General features: G+C 37.1%; 1 protein-coding gene across 1 annotated transcript in view; it reads right to left on the bottom strand.

Annotated features, from left to right (window-relative positions):
* Positions 1 to 666: 666 nt before the first annotated feature.
* The window catches only part of LOC124389585 (leucine-rich repeat and fibronectin type-III domain-containing protein 2), a 148194-nt gene continuing 128141 nt past the window's right edge, over positions 667 to 20719 (bottom strand). The window contains exons 4-7 of the mRNA XM_046854949.1: positions 13236 to 13603; positions 12876 to 12974; positions 12588 to 12787; positions 667 to 3060 (exon numbers count right to left, since the gene is read on the bottom strand). Coding sequence (XP_046710905.1) covers positions 2103 to 3060; positions 12588 to 12787; positions 12876 to 12974; positions 13236 to 13583 — 1605 coding nt within the window. The 5' untranslated portion in view covers positions 13584 to 13603 and the 3' untranslated portion in view covers positions 667 to 2102. The remainder of the gene's footprint in view (positions 3061 to 12587; positions 12788 to 12875; positions 12975 to 13235; positions 13604 to 20719) is intronic.

Genomic DNA, 20719 nt, shown 5'->3' with positions numbered 1-20719 from the left:
TTAAATCAGATGCGCTCCCACTGAATCGGGCCGCACTACATCATAAATATGGATGATGTTCCTCTGACGTTTGACCTGCCGCTCACTCGGACTGTCTACAGGAAAGGAGAATCATTCATCACGCTGAAAACAACCGGGCATGAAAAAACACACTTCACCTGTGTTCTGAGCTGCACGGCATCGGGAGAAAACGACGATGCCAAAAGATAATAATAATAATAATAATAATAATAATAATAATGATTCTTTATTCTTTAACATATTACTTTTCAAATTAATTTAGGCATATGTAATATTAATAGGACACAAATGGTTCTCCAATCATGTAAATACCCAAACAAGGATGTTGTGCCCATGTGCTTTGTATTTGATGCTTTATTAATGCATGCAATAAATAAATTCTGATTTAGACCTGCCCCATGAGTGTTTTAATGGTTACAAAGTAAATGTACTGGAAATATTTCATCTTGCTCTAAACATTACTCTTGTCCGTTAGGCTTCGGCAAAATCCTCAGTCTCCTAGTCAGCATCTGTGCAGCAGGACAAATGAGAACATCCTGCAGCTTAAAACACAGCCACTGAGAGCCATCAACCATGTGGACTAAATAAAAACAGCAGCACTAAATAAGGGAAAAGAAATAAAGTGCAATGCATGACTTCAGTAAATTCGTGTTTATATATATATTTTTTTTGTAACAAAAGCTTTTAATCACAGAAATATTTCACAGAAGACTTCTTTTTCTTTGTTTTTTACAACCCAAGATAAAAATCGGTCTATGTAACGTCACATACACACATAGACGCACCTTCATACTTACGCTGAACAGGAAAATAAAAGAATCACTGTACACCTTGCTTTCATACATAGTTGTACAAAAATGAATTGAAATATTCATTCAGCAAAAGCAGTAACAAAAAAAGTTGCAAATGCAGTAAGAAAAACTAATATAAAAACAGAACTTAAATGGAGATGTGTGATTAATTGTTCATGTATTTCTTTTAAATAATCAGAAATAATTATTGGAATTATGGTAAGTATCAAATGCAATAAATGAATAAAACTATGCACATATAAAAATAAATGTTTTCCAAATAATAATAATAAAAATACAAATAATAAGGTTTTTTTTTTTTTTACTTTTTTACTCATCACTTTTACCAGGCAGAAGCAAAAACTGTGTACTTTTATTTTTCATATAAAATGTTAAAAATTATAAAATGAATGCCAAATTCGAGAAGAATTTGACTGAATGATGAACTGTAAATAAAAACATGAACCAAGAGAAGTCAATATCAACAGTGTTATTTCTGCCTTAGGTCAAGTCCAGGGTACAACAAATTATTTATTTTCCAGAAATCCATCAAAAGATTTGAAGATTTGATTTATAATAAAATAACCATGTAAATAATTATGATTTTATTCCTATTACAACACTCAGTGAGTGCAAAGATCATTTATCTGATACTACAACCATACCGTTTGGATATTTATTTGAATTTTGATTATGGCCAAAGTACAGGAACATGAACATTTAGAGCAATAAGTCATTGGTTATTGGGGTTATAAAAAAAAAAAAAAAAAAAAGATTTGGCAAAAAAGTAAAATACTGTATTTTATTACATTCACATTTTTTCCACACTTTTTTTTTCATACAAATGTATTTTCATCCAAAGTGTGCATTTAGTCTCATGTGTCATTTGCGCACATCCACTTAGTTTTGAGAGGGAAAAGTCTTTTATTTTCTCTGAGATTCTCATACATCATTCATGATAGGATATCCAATCCACATCTGTTCTCAAATTGTAAAAGCAGTCAGCGAGAGCCTCAGGTTTAGGCTTCAGTGATGAGGGCCAGCCCTCGCTGTGGCCACTTCCCTCATTTGTATGCTCATAATGTCAACCTAGAGTTTGTGGTTTGATCAAATGAACAGAAGGACAAAATCATTAACATGGGAATTCATGCAGTACATATCCTTTCAATTAGGTCCTAGGAGTCCTTTTTCTTTTGAAAAGTCAGGCCATTTGCTCTTATCCAAACAGGACTGACGCCAAAAGCCTGGCCTTTTCTGACAAAAAGACGAGACAGAAGTCTTGGCCATTAATCAGACTGTACTTTCCATGACCCATTCAGAGCTGTCAAGTGTCCCTTTATCTCCTTCTCCCTCACTCTCGTCGCATTGCAGCAGCATGCCATTTACTGACAGACTCCTTTTAGTCCAGATGTTGCTGATACGCTGTGGGTAGCTAAGGCACTGCGAAGCACCAACATCACCCATGTCAAAGGAATGACTACGCTTGGGCTTGCTCTCCAGCGGCAGCTTAAGCAAGCGGCCTAGCCTGGAGTCCCCACGGCCCAGCAGTGGCTCCTTGTCTGAAAGAATGTCCATGGCAGCCATGATAGGCCCTGTGGAGGAACGGTTACCTGGATCCCTTGCTGGAGCTTTTATGTCCAGAGAGGCAAAAGCTCCAAGCAGGTGGTCTAGATTTGCCCTTGTTTTAGCTGGAGCACGCTTCCATCTGTGAGGTCCAGCGCTGGACTCGGCACTCGGGTCATAGCGCCGCACCTTCTCACTGCCAATCGAGTCTGTTGAGGAAGTGGAAGAGAGGCTGCTTTGCAAAGAGCCACACTTAAACTCTACAACCTCATCATGCATCACGACTATGGCTTTGGGCGCCGGAGGTGGAGGAGCCCCATTAACCAACTGTGCTGCCTGCATTCCACCATTGGTTTGTGAGTAAGTGTTGCTCACTGATACAAGCTTGGCGACTTGGGAAGAGCTACTCACTTTGTAGCGCACCATGAGGATGACAATGAAGACCAGGAGAGTCGCCACGATCACGCCGCCGATCACCAAGATCATCGTTCCCCCGAGGAACTGCCTGTGAAGAGACTGGCAGCGAGGGTAGTCGTCACGCGTCACAAACTGAACGCAGCCCACTATGTTGGTGGCAGTGAGGGTGGTGACCGTGTCATCCCAGATGGCGAGCACGCAGAGGTCGTACTGCATTCCTGGCATCAAGTTGTTGACCACAAAGGCTCTGCTTGCAAATGGTATCATCCTTCAAAGAAAAATAAAAACAAATGACAAAGCTTTAACATCAGCAAACAAACCAAATAATATGCAGTATTTCACCACAAGCAAATAAAAATAGCAGATATCAAAGCCAATTACAAATATAATGGCAAAGATTCCTTAAAGAAACTTATTTCAATGGTATTAAAATAATAACAAAAAATATATATATGGAATAATGAATATGTTATGTAAATTGTTCTCAGTCTAAGATTTAATCTTGTTAAATTGTCTTTTCTTGTTCACCAAAATTATTGGGAGAATTCTTATATTTCTTTGAAACAATAAGTACATTATCAAAACAACAACAATAATAATAGTAATAAAAATAGTTACAATAATAATAAGAAGAAGAAGAGGAAGAAGAAGAAGAAGAGGTGGAAGAAGAAGAAAATGAGGAAAAGAAAAAGAAGAATTTTTCAATATTTCTTAATTTCATTACTGAACAGGATAAATATTTATTGAACACACTAAAACTAAATGTTTTTTTTTATTTAACAAAAAATATGAATTTAAAACAGACAGGAGTATTATTCCAGAAAAAATTTAATTAAACTTTAAATAACTTAAAATAATTTGCGCTCCATAAAAAAAATATATATATATATTTTTTTTTTTTTTTTAATTATTTATTTAATTATTTATTTTTAAATAATGATACAAATTCAAAATATGAACGTGCAAATAAAAAAAAAAACTGCAAATATAAATATACAAAAGTTAATTTTGCTGTGGTGAAAAACATCTGCTGAAATGTCAGATTCTTCTTTAACTCTCCTACATTCTGTATCTTCTGCTCTGCATTCAGGTTTTTCAGCTTCTCCTGATGTTTTTTCTTGTAGTGCCGTCTTAGAGTCAATTCCTTAATTACAGCCACATTCGCTCCACAAATAAGACACACGTGTTTACCGGCAGTGTCAGTAAACATATTCTCAGCCTCCCTCTGTTTTCAGAATCAACTTTTCTCTTCCCCATTGTGAGGGGCTTGAATAACTTTCCAATATGGTTTAATGCATCAACGGAAGCTTGACTTGATTGACGCTGGAATGTTCCCAGGTAGCCTAGCGTTCGGTGAGGCAGCTGAAGAAATGCATTATGGGATATGTAGTTTGTGTTATCAGCGCTTCATATTGCCGGGCCATTAATAACAATAACAATAGATCTATATAAAATGATCTTGCGGGCCGGATATAATTGTATGTTGGGCCGGATGTGGCCCACATGCCTTAAGTTTGACACATATGAAATTGATAAACAAGCAAATGAGTAAATAAATAGTTTTTCCTTAAAAAATTAGCCCAATTACTGTAAAGCTTTATACCTTCCAAGCTGACAATTCTGTGTCTTGTACACTACGTATCTTCTGTGTACTTTATTTACAGTTTTGTGATACCCACTGGCTTGTATACAGAGTCTATGATGAGCTATGAACCAGTATCATATCATGAGCACTGAAGAACCCAGTGGCATCTGGCAGTGTTCCTTTGTGTACTCTTTGAGGTTTATTTCTATAATTAAAAGAGTAAAACTCAAAGAACTGCAGAGCAATTGAAAAAAAAAAGAAAACATAGCAATAAAACAAGCAAACAAAAACGTTTAAATCATCTTGAGGCTAATTAAATCATAAAGGTATTTCAACAGTTTCAACAGTTTCAACAGCTTTGCATTCTTCTGGAATATACATTTCCATGCCGCGTGTCTTTGAAGATCGCTGGCTGGTGAAATATAAACATATTTTTAATTAAATCGTACAAGATTAGACAAGTGTGTCGTCCAGAGATCTTGCAGCACAAACAAAACAATTACCCGAACGCATGTGTGCCTTGTTTTCCAGGTGGATCTGTGATTTTACTCAGACTACAAGGTTAATCAAAATAAAGAATAAAAAAGAAAATGAGAATGAAAAGCAGAACTAACTAAATTCATTTATAGTCTGTTTTATGTTTTATTGCTCATGTTTGAAGCTCTAGATAAAAGTTTTGGAAGATTAAAACGTAATAACTGCTCATTTGTGTGCACTGTTGCTATAAGACAGGATAGGTGCTCAGACAGACTGTGAGGGGACTTGGTTGTGTTTTGCAAGCAATTTGCACAAAATAATTGCATGAGAGCTGTCAGGTGAAAAGCAGAGGGATAAAACAATACTTAAATGAGGATTTTTCATGTGTTAACTGTTAGGCTTGGCGAGTTCAGATCTCCCACTGGAAGAAACGGAAGATTGCCACACGTGATGACGTCAATTAAAGGTGGTACACTTCCAAATATGGCATGACCAAGATAAACTTTTTCTGTTCAAATGCTTTCAACAATATAAGCATGAAAGCTGAAATGCTAATCCATAATTTCCTACTAAACATTGGATCCCACTACATACGTGGAGTTTTGACATTGGACCTCCTGGAGTGTTTAAAGGCTCTGGCATGGAGAAGCTGATGCTGGATCTGTGATGATCACAAATGTTGAGCTCAGTAGCTCCTAGTTTTATAACCATAAAGACTGTAGAAAGAACATTTACTTATAATCTTATACTCCAGTACTCATGTTAGTTCTCACTCTCCAGTGTTCTGTATTGTTGAAAGATTTATGATCAAACTCTTGATGTCACCCAAATGAGGACGGGTTCCCATTTTGAGTCTTAAGGTTTCTTCCTCATTACATCTAAGGGAGTTTTTCCTTGCCACAGTCGCCACGGCTGCTCATCAGGGATAAATGCACACCATTCACCTTCACTGTTGATTTCTGTAAAGCTGCTTTGAGACAATGTCTGTTGTGAAAAGTGCTATACAAATAAACTTGACTTGACTAAACATTATAATTTTGGCTTCAAATCCCAGTAATGCTTTTTTCCCCCACAAATGTAATAACTGCCCTTTAATCATATTTTATTCATTTAAATAAACAATATTAACTCCCTAAGTTTTTTCTTTTTAGCTAAATTAATAGATTGGCATGAACATTGGCCTGTTTTTACACCTTTAAGTAGAAATGGCATATTCAAGACAAACAGACAAACTGAAAAATATATATTTTTTCTAATAAAAAATTAAATGCAGGCCTTAAAAGGATTTTTTTATTGACAAGTTTGTACTGTAACTGCCAGGAAACTGCATATTCTACTGCTTGGCCTTTATAACGTGTATATCTCAGGCCTAAGGAAGTGTGACTGTGATTTATCTTTCCTTCAACAGCACACTACAGCCATATCAGTAGAAGAATTGCAGTGTGACATATTGACTGCATTATACCCATCGTTCTAACAAAAACATTATTCATGCAGAATTACAATGCTGTTACTGAAGATGAAGTCTTGAAGACACCTATAAGCTTTTGTCTATTCATTTATATCATTCATTCATTTATTTGTTTCACTGTCTCGGTTTTTGTTAGTCGATGTTTTCTTTAATTATCACCCCCACACACTTGTTGTCCAAATAATTATATATTTCTTTTGAGTTTTGTGAGGTGATTGTAGCATGGTTTGGTTTGAAGAGAGTGGAGTATAATTCATTTATATCTCTGTGGTTCTTATGTAAATGATACAAGACTATCATCCCTCCATGAAAAAGCATTAAAATAATTTTCCAAAAGAGACTGAAAATGCTTTGGAAACAATAAAAAAACATTACATATTATCACTACACTTCATTTGTACCAATTTTAACCAGACAGGAAATTTCTCAGCAACAATAAAATTACAGAAAACATCTGTCTACTTGAATTTTTCTTTATTATTATGAACTAGTGTTAAGTGTTAATGCTTTTCAATGTGCTTGCTTGAGGCAGATCTTAGGAACAGCATTATTTTGATGCATCTCAATCTTTTTTTTTTTTTTTTTAGCTCAGCTCTTGAGAAGGTTCTATTAAGTTAGTTTGGCGGATAGAGGTGTAGATTTTTTGCAGCCTCCCCACAGAATAGGTTATTCTGAGTTTGTGTGGCACAAACATAAAATCATATGTAATTACGGCCTTCAAAAAGAAATCTGAAAATTAGATGATGCTACAAATATTTGTTCAATATCGTATAAAAAACAAACATTTTTTAAGTGGCAAAGCATTGAATTGTCTGTTAATATATATATATATATATATATATTACACACACACACACACACACACACACACAATTATATATAGTGCACGACTCAAATTGAGCCTCTTAAGGACATCAACGTTAAACCACTCATGTGTTGCTCTGTCAATGCTTCCTAACACTATATTTAAGAGTCTTTAAAATCTTTGTCAGCAAGGACAAACACACACACACACACACACACACACACACACACACACACACACACACAAACACAAATGTAGCAACTAAAGATATATTAAGAATTAAGAAGAAATTATATTGTAATATAATATAATTATAGAATCTTACACAAGTGAGTACACCCATGCCAGCAACCATTTCAGTACAATGTGCTGTTCTCACTTTGTTGATAGCTTTTTAGACAATAATGACTGTATGTTGAGTTATTTTCAGATGACAGTAAATCTATATTGCTATACAAGCTGCACAATGAATACTCTAATATATATCTAAGTTTTTATTTCTGTAGTATTGTCTATTGAGAAAAAATACTAAAATCATTGCTGAAAATTAAGGAGTGTACTCACTTTTGTTAGCTACTGTATATATTAAAAACTATTACACCGGTTTCTAGACATTTTATATTTGATTATTTACAATGTACTCTGATTTATTGATTCTACTGTATTAGCTAATAATTTTGCTTGCCTCTTAAAAAGAATCAAGATCAAACATAAAATTAGTATAAATGTGTTTTATTTGCTTTTATTCAATATATTTCTAATTTCGCTACAAAGGTTTTAAGTGGTACAACCTTTCCAGAAAGTTCATTTTAGTACCTCATAGCTTTCTTGGTGTAACACATTAAGATATGGGTGATCTCTGATAATCAACTGCAGCCACTGGTCGCTGCAGCTCAGTCAAGGGGAGTGGTAGCTCAGTGATTAAGGCTCTGGGTTACTAATCGGAAGATTAGGGGGTAAAAGCCCCAGTATCGCCAAGCTGCCACTCTTGGGTCCTTGAGCAAGGCCCCTTAACCTCTGTGCTCCATAGGTGCTGTATCATGGCTGACCCCAGCTTCAGAGCAAGCTGGGATATGCAAAGAAGAATTTTACTGTGCTGTATTGTATATGTGACAAATAAAGACTATTCTTCTATTCTAAGTGACAGCTAATGCTATAGCCTTTATTCTAACAAGTGCCTTTCCAGTTCACTGACAAAGAGGGACTTATATAGATATTGCCTGATATAGACATTGTGACTGTTGCTTCTTACCAATTGCATACCGTATTTTCCGTACTATAAGCCGCTACTTTTTCCCACGCTTTGAAACCCGCGGCTTAAACAATGAAACGGCTAATTTAAGAATTTTTCCTGGGTTTTTCCTGGGTTTTTCCCAAAAACTGAGCCCCATAACATTAGACTAATGAAATTGCCCAACAGGTTCAGGTAAACCAATGAAACTCTTTGTATTAAATCAGATGTGCTCTCACTGAATCGAGCCGCACCACATTATAAATATGGATAAGGTTCCTCTGACGTTCACCTGCCGCTCACTCGGACTGTCTACAGGAAATGCAAATCATTCATCACGCTGAAAACAACCGGGCATAAAAAAACGCACTTCACCTGTGTTCTGAGCTGCACGGCATCGGGAGAAAAGCTTCACAGATGGTAATTTTTAAACGCACGACGATGCCAAAAGAAAAACTCCTAAGAGAAATTGTTGTGAAAGGAAGGAGGAAGACAGTCAACAATGACTTGGTAGGCTACTGTTTAGATACAATCCGAGTAACAGACACTGTCTTACGTTAGCGCCTGTGTAAAGTTCATTAGTTTCAGAGTAGACAAATGTTAAATTCAGTGGGTGCGGCTTATATATGGGTGCGCTTAATGGTCCGGAAATTAAGGTAGTTATATTTTTTATTTAAAAAAGTTCAATGGCTCATACTCTTTCATAATAGAAATTCTGAATAGAATTTTAAATGTTAATGTTATTGCTATGTTGAGTGTTTTACTATTGAAAAACACACAACATAGCAGTAACATTAACATTTAAGATTCTAGCAAAAATGATTTCTTTTTCTGTAATGATAGAACATTTCTAATAAGTTGATTTCTGTTTAACTTGGGATATGGACCACTGATTGTATCTAAATATTTTATGTACATTTAATACTTTTCAAGTAATTTCTAAACTTCTGGATTTATCTTTTGTGCTCTGTATATTTCTATCCCTCTATCCTTTTTCTATCCTATAAAGTTTTATACCCAGCAATCAACAGAATGAAAACACTTTTTTTTGGCCTAAAGAGCTACTTGTCTGCAGTAATGTTGAATCCCTATACAATAGTTTTACGATTTAATTGTCTGTTAGTTTCATTATTCTAGTGTAAAGAAAAAAACAACAACTAGCAATTAATAAGTAAAAAGGATTCTAATGCAATTTGCATTAGAAACTCAGTTAACGTCATTCTACAGAATGCTCCAAACAAGAACTGACAGACAGAAATGTGCAAATAAAAACAAAGATTCAAGTACCTTTTCCCCTGCAAAATGGATAAAACATATGCATAACAGCTGGTAAGAAAACAGCACTTTTTTTTTAGCTCTGCTGTAGTTACTAATATATAGCATCCTACTCCAATACAAGGACAGTTATATCTTAAAAAAACAAATGACAGGATTCACTGATATATTCCATGCAGACTTATGAATGAGACATAAGTCAACATATTTACACTTTACACTAGTAGGATCTCATCATTTGCTATTCCCACAGAGTTCCTGCATACCGTAGACTCTGTGATTTACATAACACTGACAGTAAACATCCTCTACCACCCACTAATTTTTCAATAGGAAAATATAGATTAGTTAAGAGTATGCTGTTGATAGGAGATAGTTTGCCAGGTGACTAATTTAGAAAAAAAATCTAGAAGCTATATGTCTCTCTCTGTGTGTCTCTCAGTTCCCTATTCTTCGTTCTCCAGGGTCTGAATATTGCAACACAGGTACAGAATGAAATCTGGCTAAGAGTTGGAGGTGTCAGAGGAGTTTGACATTGTTAATAACTATATCTACTTGTGAATAACAAGCAATCTCCTCCCCCAGTCTCCCATCATCTTTTTACATTAAGAAAATGGATGGGCAGTCTCACCTTTAGATAACATCCAGTGATTCCCCTGGACATTTTTATCATTAAATCCAGTTATGCCCGAACCTTAAATCAATTTTAATCAGCTTTCTGCTGGAATGATTCTTTAATAGCAAGCAGGATTGAAGATGCGGGGGGGAAAGCCTTTGATTACTCTAAAATCCCAGTGGAAAATAGACATTAATCCTGATCCACGGACATCACCTATCACCTCTAGAATGCACACGGTGGGTTTCAATAACTCATAATTATGAGTGCCATTTTGTGGGGCCATTTCAAGTAACGTTGATGCTGAAGTAAAATAGATGCTGAGCTCAGACTATATGAATGAAATAGTATGGAGGAATGTGCTATTTTGGGGAGAGGTGTTGGGGGAGGCGGTGTTAGTACTAAAATATAAGGTTAAAAAAAAGCTTGTATTCCACATTCTAAAAAAATATCCCACCGTGCAAGTTTAATTCTGTTCCTACAAAATTACATATGTGTAACTAGACTATAATTGGCCTAAAACCAAGTGAATAAACAACACTGGGGAAATATTATGAAGCAATATTGGTGATTACCAAGCTCACATAATCAAACCCGACAGACTGAAAACAAATAAATTGAAAGACACAATGGATAAAAGGTTTCCGGAGGGCCTTTTTCAAAGCTACATTTTACACAATTACCGTGTGCAGTCACATGTTTCTGCCGCTACTACATTCCGCTGTCAAGTGAATTTATGTTTTAGCTGTGACATGTCAAACAATCTTCCTTCACAAAGTACGGACTTAGAATACCACCCAAAAAAAATAATAATACTGTCCTAGAAGCTTCAGATTTACACATTTACTCTTGTGCACAAAGCTCTTGTGACCATCAGAACAAGCATTACTCATTTTGCTCACACACTGCAACCTAGTCCCCCTCATCCCTTTAGGACTGTGGGTGTCAGTCAACCCAGATCCTTCATTTGACAGCTTGGTTTTGTGGTCATGGCACACAAATCAAAGCGAAAGTGGAAATTTTTCAACACGTCTGCAGGGTATTGATGGGGCGCAGCTGTTCTTGTTCTTGATTCATCAATGGTTGTAATAAAGTTACCATAAGGCAAAAAAGATTGAAAAAAGACATGCTGCCTGATAGGATCTTGGTAATACAAGACTATCCTAAACATGTAAAAAAATAAAATAAATAAAAATATGTTCAGTATATTAGTTGTCATCCATATTTTGAAGACCAAGAAGTTCTTAAAAAGAGCATAGCCCCTGCAAAACTAATTACTCCATCCTGATTGGTAAATATAAAAAATAATCCATGACTATGTGAGCATTACACAAATCTAATGCAATGGAGGAGAATAACCGGCTAATGTAAATTGTGTCAAAAGTTAAATAATATTGTTACAACCCTAGGTAGCCCATGTCCACATTGGTGTTCAGTATATGTGCCTTGTGTGCAGGTCCGATCAACTCCAGAGTTTGAGGCCTGCCCTAGCCTGGCTGATCCCACCTCCTTCACGATGACATCATCCACCAGTTCCTATTTAAGGAGGAAGTGAGCGAAGCAATCGAGAAGAGTTGTTGTAGTGGCGTTTTGACTGTTTGTTTTGGTGTTCGGGATATAGCTTGGTTGTTGTTGATCGTGATTTTGACCTCTGCCTGTTTACTGACCTTGAGCTTGTTTAGCCCTTGGACTACTGTTGGTTGTATATATTTCTTTTGTATTATATTGTAAAATCTTTGTTCACTGTACATATTTATGTCACTGGCATTAGGGGTGTGGCTGCCATTTACTTTGGGTGAGGGATTGTTTTGTCTTTTGTTTTTGAAGCAGGGAGTTAGGGAAGCTGTTTGTATTTTCCTTTTCTTTGTTTTAAGGAAAGGTAGCTTCCCCAAAATAGTCCTTTTTGTTTATTGTTTTGGCCTTGGCCCACCCTGAAGACAAGCCTGTAAAGTCTGTGTACATATATATGTGTTAATATATTAACACCTGTGTAGCAAACCCTTTTGTGTGTGTTTGTGGTCAATTAATAAGATCCATTCTTTTGAATCCTGAGCTAAATACTCTGTCCGCCTAACCCTAGACTGGGTCGTAACAGATTTGGGGCTCGTCCGGGATATCTTATATTTCGTGTGTCTTCGTGTATCGGATTGCGGTATAATGGCATTAGATTTGATCACATTCACTTTGTGTCCTTCGTTAGAGGTATTTGATGAGTGTAGAAAGGATGATCTCCTCTTGATTGCTGACTTTTTTAATGTGTCTCTTTGTCGGACTGCTAGCAAGAAGGTAGTCAAAGCGGCACTATATGAGGCACTCGTGGCTCAACAGGTCTTACCTGAAAGGGATGCACCTCCAGGAGGCGCTGCAGATTACCCAACCCACCCAGGCTCCTGGCAGAGCGGAAGCTATGACTGAGCCGGAGGAGGTTGAGTTAAGTCGTGAGCAGCCCCATGCTCGTACAGTGGATCCCGGTTGGCAGCTTGCGCTCAAAGAGCTTGAAGTGGAGATTAAGCGGCAGGAGTACCAAACGCAGTTCTTGCGAGTCCGAGAACGGAGTTGGAAATTGAGGGAAAAAGCTTGACCTGGCAGATCAGTGGCGGAAGCCGGTGCCTCTGCCACGGACATTTAGGTCCTCAACCGTTGCCTCCCCGTCTCCTGTTGCCGCTGAGCACTCCAGGCCACCGTCCACCCCAGCCGAGTCCTCAACGGTAAGCCCGCTTGCCTTTGATGTTAGCCGACACATTGGGTTAGTGCCAGTATTTCGGAAAACGAGGTTGATGCTTACTTTGCTGTATTTGAGAGGATTGCTACAACTTTAAACTGGCCAAAAGGTTTGTGGACTCTGTTATTACAGTGTAAACTGTCGGGTAAGGCACAGGAAGCATGTTCTGCACTTACTCTAGAGCAGAGCTTGGATTATGAGACCGTGAAAGCTACAGTGCTCCGTGCATATGAGCGTGTGCCGGAAGCATATCGGCAAAACTTCAGGAACACTGTGAAGTCTGCTATCCAGATGGAGTGAGCGCAGAGTCTCAAGATCCACAAAAGAGAAAGGCTGGATAGAGCTTATCGTGTTTCGGGAAAGTGTTAAGTCAACAAGACTCGTCATGTTGACAAAATCCTGCTGAGAAATCCTGATAATGTAGTTCCCCCCCAGCCGCAGCTCGACAGTTCGCCGGTCAATATCAGGTGGGACAAAGAGCAGGCCTTTAGAAGGACACAGAGTACCGAGAGACTCAGACAGGTTTTGGCAGACACAGTACTTGGGACATGCAGTGGCTGTCATCACTGTACTTCCCAGAAGCAGGAGGCTGCAGAACACTTTGGCCATGGTAGAGCATGTACAAACGCCTGAAAAGGGAAAAAGCAAAAAGCAGGTCAGATTGCCCTTACAAACACATCAATTACATTACAAAAAAAAATAAATCAGTCATGCTTTTGTAATGTGCATGTGCATATGTCTTTCATTCATTTCATATTCAACAGATGTGTTATTTTCATCATATATGATCCATGATGGATGATTCACTTTGTGGTGGGTGAGATTTTGTTAAGAAGATGAATCATTGGCAATATTTCCTTAAAGATTTCAGTATTACATATAGAGTGTAGAAAACTATATTTACATTGTAATTAACGATTTCTCTAAGGGATCACTGTACTCAACAATTCACTGGTTAGGATCAAAGGCCATTTTTTTGTTATATTTTACAAATGTGATGAAAGATTAGAAAAAAAAAAATCTAGAAGCTATATGTCTCTCTCTGTGTGTCTCTCAGTTCCCTATTCTTCGTTCTCCAGGGTCTGAATATTGCAACACAGGTACAGAATGAAATCTGGCTAAGAGTTGGAGGTGTCAGAGGAGTTTGACATTGTTAATAACTATATCTACTTGTGAATAACAAGCAATCTCCTCCCCCAGTCTCCCATCATCTTTTTACATTAAGAAAATGGATGGGCAGTCTCACCTTTAGATAACATCCAGTGATTCCCCTGGACATTTTTATCATTAAATCCAGTTATGCCCGAACCTTAAATCAATTTTAATCAGCTTTCTGCTGGAATGATTCTTTAATAGCAAGCAGGATTGAAGATGCGGGGGGGAAAGCCTTTGATTACTCTAAAATCCCAGTGGAAAATAGACATTAATCCTGATCCACGGACATCACCTATCACCTCTAGAATGCACACGGTGGGTTTTCAATAACTCATAATTATGAGTGCCATTTTGTGGGGGCCATTTCGAAGTAACGTTGATGCTGAAGTAAAATAGATGCTGAGCTCCAGACTATATGAAATGAAATAGTATGGAGGAATATGCTATTTTGGGGGAGAGGTGTTGGGGGGGGGGGGTGTTAGTACTAAAATATAAGGTTAAAAAAAAAGCTTGTATTCCACATTCTAAAAAAATATCCCACCGTGCAAGTTTAATTCTGTTCCTACAAAATTACATATGTGTAACTAGACTATAATTGGCCTAAAACCAAGTGAATAAACAACACTGGGGAAATATTATGAAGCAATATTGGTGATTACCAAGCTCACATAATCAAACCCGACAGACTGAAAACAAATAAATTGAAAGACACAATGGATAAAAGGTTTCCGGAGGGCCTTTTTCAAAGCTACATTTTACACAATTACCGTGTGCAGTCACATGTTTCTGCCGCTACTACATTCCGCTGTCAAGTGAATTTATGTTTTAGCTGTGACATGTCAAACAATCTTCCTTCACAAAGTACGGATTTAGAATACCACCCCAAAAAAAAAATGAAACTGTCCTAGAAGCTTCAGATTTACACATTTACTCTTGTGCACAAAGCTCTTGTGACCATCAGAACAAGCACTACTCATTTTGCTCACACACTGCAACCTAGTCCCCCTCATCCCTTTAGGACTGTGGGTGTCAGTCAACCCAGATCCTTCATTTGACAGCTTGGTTTTGTGGTCATGGCACACAAATCAAAGCGAAAGTGGAAATTTTTCAACACGTCTGCAGGGTATTGATGGGGCGCAGCTGTTCTTGTTCTTGATTCATCAATGGTTGTAATAAAGTTACCATAAGGCAAAAAAAGATTGAAAAAAGACATGCTGCCTGATAGGATCTTGGTAATACAAGACTATCCTGAACATGTAACACTAGTAATTAATTGAGCATATTTAAAGCACTTTAAATTATAATAAAGCCTTCCTTCAAAATAAAAAAATGTTCAGTATATTAGTTGTCATCCATATTTTGAAGACCAAGAAGTTCTTAAAAAGAGCATAGCCCCTGCAAAACTAATTACTCCATCCTGATTGGTAAATATGAAAATAATCCATGACTATGTGAGCGTTACACAAATCTCATGCAATGGAGGAGAATAACCGGCTAAAGTAAATTGTGTCAAAAGTTAAATAATATGCAAAAATATCTGCCTCACTTACTGTATGCTAGTGCTTTTCAATTATTTTCTGTTATGCCTCCCCTAGGAAGAAGTAAACATTTCGCGCCCCCCAACTCTCCGCCGTGACTGTAAGTAGTATTTGTCTTTAAAATTGCGGGACGATTGTTGGCAATATTCGGCACGTTTTCGCTGGAAAAACTCAAGCGGCTTATCAACATGATTGGGGTGTAATGTCTTGAAGTGACACCTTAATTTATTTGGCTTCATGCTGTCCGCTGCCAACATTTTTAGACACAGTAAACATACAGGTCTTTCCTCGTATCCCACCGTGGTCACAGTAAAGCCAAGCACTACATACACTTCGTCATATTTCTTCGTCTTAGCTTTCAGGAGACTTAAGTTTCTCTCATTATCTCCGTCTCTCTCAGCCTTTCTTTTCATCCTTGTTAAATATTTTTCCATGGTGTCTCTTAAGGGTTTGTTATCTGTACTTCATACCTCCTGCTCTGTGCTGTGTGCTCTTGTTCAGGGCAAAAAACCCTACTCCTGTGGCAAAAAAAAGCATGTTCCCCAGGGTCACACGCCCACCCTGGCATCGCCCCGAGCCCCACCAGGTGGGCGCGCCCAAGTATTTGAGAAGGACTGCTGTATGCAAATGTAAATGTAGGTGACTATGTTAGCAATTGTTTATAAGGCAGGCTATACATTTGAAACGGTGGTTAAATTGACCAAAACAACCTGTTCATTAGACAGCTTGATTGCTCACTTTTCAGCCAATCAGAATTGAGAATTATTAAACAGACTATGATATTATAGTGTGACTATTTACTGAAAGAATAAGGAGGTGGTAGCTTAGTAAGCGAGGTTGTAGCGCAGCAGTTTAAGCATTCTGTATTGGATGGTCACAAGTTCAAATCCCAGCACCACCAATGCTGGGCCCTTAAGCAAAGCTCTGCTCAGTTGTAACTTAATTAAGAGCATCTGCCAAATGGCATTTATGTAAATGTAATTAAAATGAGACATGAATAGCTTCATTTCAGCTTCACTGTAAAGATTTACAATTCCACCGTCTGCTTTTAGGCAAGACTATTTTTCCTTAAAAACTTCTTCCTCATGTAATATCAGGAACTGCCACTGACGCATCCGCCTTACTCATTAGGGATCTAAATCGGCATTTTGATTTCTGTAAAGCTGCTTTGTGCCACCGTCTTTTGTTAGCGTTGATTTGTACTGCTTTACTCTCAGTGCTTTACATTGCTTTGACTTTTTCATTTCTCATCTATCCACAATGTTGCATCAAGCTCTCCTGACATCTGTTCTTCATGACTGTGGCACTCTATCAATCTTTATTTGATATTCAAGGATATCTGAGGCATAATTGCACCTTTTCACTTCGACACTCTGACCCTCTCCACACACCACAGATCAAATGCTATTGTGCAGCTTGATAGGATGCGTCAGTTACCAGTGACAGACAGATGATTTCAAACAGCCTGCGTGACTCACACAATGTATTCTCGCAAATCGAGCATCTGAGAAACATGGCAAAATGTCTTCTCCTTTCTCTCTGATCTTTGTGTTTTGACATGTCAGTAATGCTGTGCGCACTAAGGGAACTGGAGAAATGAGAATGCACAAGAGAGAGGATCCTGCTCGGAAACAAACAAAATGGAAGCCTACAGTGGGAAAGAAGAAGAAGGTAAAAAAAGTGTTTTAAATTGGTTGAAATACATGAAAAAAAAATACTTTAAACTTTTTCTTTTTTGAAAGTTCATCATATTTAATATAGTTCTAAAAGACGATCATTCTTTTATTTACTGTATTCTGCTCCATTAGCCTGTATTTCTCTCTAAACTCAGGCTCCTTCCTGTTGTGCAAAATCATTGGGAGTATGCTTGCAGCTCAGGATATAAGTCATTTTTGGCAGCTGAAACCTGATTAGGTTCAGTGCAGCACAAGCATGCCCTTTAGCAGGTCCGTGCCTCCCAGCCTCCTTTACTGCATTAGATATTCTCTCATAACTGCCTGTCAGTGTTTATCCAAACCCAATCAACTCATGGCACATGCATCCAAAGACAGATCACAAACTACAGCAGTTTGAAAATGTTGAATACCTTTAAAAAACTGTCTATTTGAGCAAAGTGTAGGGCTTAGATGATGAAATGGAATAAGCATACTGTATCTTATTTGGCAAAGGTACTATGAAACAAGAACATGTCCTTATCTCCAGAGTGGATTGTGTGGACATTTTTTTGTTTGTTTGTTTTTTTTACATAAAGGCCAATGCCAAATGAAATATAGTGAACATAACAGCAAGCGATCATTTTAAAAATATATTAAAAAATGGGAGATTAATGCAGAATTGAAAGAATTTCAAGCTTTGGAAAAAAAAACATCTAATAGATGCAAAGCATAATGTCAGCATTAATAATTAAAATTAATTTTAATAGATTTAACAAAAGTGAAGTCCAGTCCGTAATTTTTTTCCTACTAATAATAATAGGTATAAAAAATACACCATGGACTGGAAAATCCAACAGAAAAACTTTATATTTGGACTATACTATACTATACTATACTATACTATACTATACTATACTATTATACCGAACTGTGAATTTTGTGTACCGTTACCCCTAATATATATATATATATATATATATATATATATATATATATATATATATATATATATATATATATATATAGTTCATGAGAGCCACGAGTCCGGAGTAACATTTCAAAACAGAGATTGTATTAATGAATTATTATTTTTTTTTATTTAACTATATTGTAATATTTGTTTAAAGTTTTTGACAAGTAATTCACAATTTATGTTGAGTTTACAGTACAGCACATGTACAATTCCCCTTGAAAAATTAACCATCAAAAGGAAAGAGTCAAAACCTTGAGAATTAAGGTTGCACTATATATATATATATATATATATATATATATATATATATATATATATATATATATATAACAAAATAACTTGAGAAAAACAGTCTGTATTTAATCTTGTAATTCCCTTCACTCTGTTTTTGGTTGAGTTGTCCAAGGGCACCATGCTACAATCTCTGCACACTTTTTCCAGAACCAAACGCTTATTGATACTTTCCGCTTTCTGTTTTTTAAAAATTATTTTTTAGGTAGTTTAGACTAATCGATGTTACACCAATCAGAATCTGCCAACATCATTTTGTAGTGTACTTTTGTATTTCTGCATATGCATTAAAAACGAAGAGAGAGAAGACGACTGATGCCACATGTCTGGTCTGTCGCTTCTTCAGTTCAATTCATTTTAATTTGTATTGTGCTTTTAACAATGAACATTGTCTCAAAGCCGCTTTACACAGATATTGTGGTGATAAAAAATGAATATGTTCTTTATAAGTGTAAGTTTGTCCCTGATGAGTGAGCCGGTGGCGACTGTGGCAAGGAAAAACTTCCCGAGATGGCATAAGGAAGAAACCTTTTGAGGAACCAGATTTAAGAGGGAACCCATCCTTATCTAGGTTGCACCGAATGTCCATTTATTGCAAATATACAAGTTTGCGGGGTACAGTGATGGTGATCAGAAGCAAACTGTAGTCCTGAGTCAGTGTTGCAGACTGTTGACATTAACTACAGTCCAAATCCATCCTTAAAGCTTTCGTTCTTACTCCAGAATTTCATGAACCCACCCAAGGCATTAATAAGAACCCGTTCCCAGCTGCACAGAGTGGCCTCCAATCGAAGAGGACACTATCCAGAGGCAGGCCTGGACGAAGTGGGAAGATCCACGGCGAGAAGAGGGTCAGGAACAGTGGTCACTAGAACCTCAGGAGCATGTTTAACTCGACCGAGAGAGAGAGATAGTAGAGAGGAGACAGGAGGAGAAGGATATAGATTATTAAGTGTCCTTATTGTTGTATTAAAGTTAAGGTCACTGTGCAGTTGGGACTTCGGCAAGACTCGCTATGGCAGCATAACTAAAAGAGAGAACCAGAAGGTAACACAGACATGAGGGATCTCTGGGATAAGAGACGACCCACCACACCACCGTCAACAAACCTGAGTGAAGAGTGAGGGGACGACAGCATACAAATATCCCAGTTCAACACTCTATATCCATGATCCCTCCAGATCTGCTCCTTTACCTAAGAAAAATCTTTTGATAAAAGATTTGACTAAATAAATAAGTTTTAAGCCTTAATTAGAACACTGAGACTGTGTCTGAGTCCCGAACACTGATTGGAAGGCTGTTCCATAATTGTGGGCTTTATATGAGAAAGATCTGCTCCCTGCTGTAGTCTTCATTATTTGAGGTACCAACAAATAGCATGCACCTTTTGAACTAAGTAGGCATGGAAGATCATATTGGTACAGAAGTTTACTCAGATACTGCGTGGAAAGTGCTTTATATGTCAGTAGTAGTAGTAGTTTTTCTGCATCCTGTAATGACATCATATTTTTAATTTTAGCAATATTTCTAAAGTGAAAGAAGGCGATATTATTCCCGTGAGCCTTAAAGGTAAGACTAGGGTCCATATTCACACCAGGTTTTTGACTGCTGTACACACTGAGATAGAAACACCATTCAGAGATGATATGTAAGTTTACTTCTAGCTGCATGTGGTCCTAGTAAAAGTACTTATCTGAGTTGAGCAGAATGAAGTTATCAAGCATCCACTGTCTAATGTCCTTTACACACTCCTCAAAATTGTTAAGCTGATCTCTCTCATCTGGCTTTGCAGAGATATACAGCTGTGTATCATCAGCATAGCAATGAAAGTGAATACCATGTTTATGTATAATTTTACCCAGAGGCAGCATATATAAAGAGAAAAGCAGTGGGCCTAAGACAGATCCATGCAGAACACCAAACTTTACCTCAAAAGTGTGGAGGACTCACCATTTACATCAACAAACTGATAGCTACCTTACTAACAGTCTTTAAGAGTCTGTCTTTAAATGCCCATTGGAAAGAAAAATTAAAAGAACTTTTCCTGTTCTTCAGAGTATATATTAATGTAAATAGTAATGGCTTTAAATGGCATTCCATTGTGCATTTGAGTGTATTTACACCTGGAAATAA

The sequence above is a fragment of the Silurus meridionalis genome, chromosome 8 (genome assembly GCF_014805685.1).
Source record: "Silurus meridionalis isolate SWU-2019-XX chromosome 8, ASM1480568v1, whole genome shotgun sequence".
NCBI lineage: Eukaryota > Metazoa > Chordata > Actinopteri > Siluriformes > Siluridae > Silurus > Silurus meridionalis.
The sequence above is the reverse complement of the archived record's forward strand: the minus strand, read 5'-3'. Positions and strand labels throughout refer to the sequence as shown.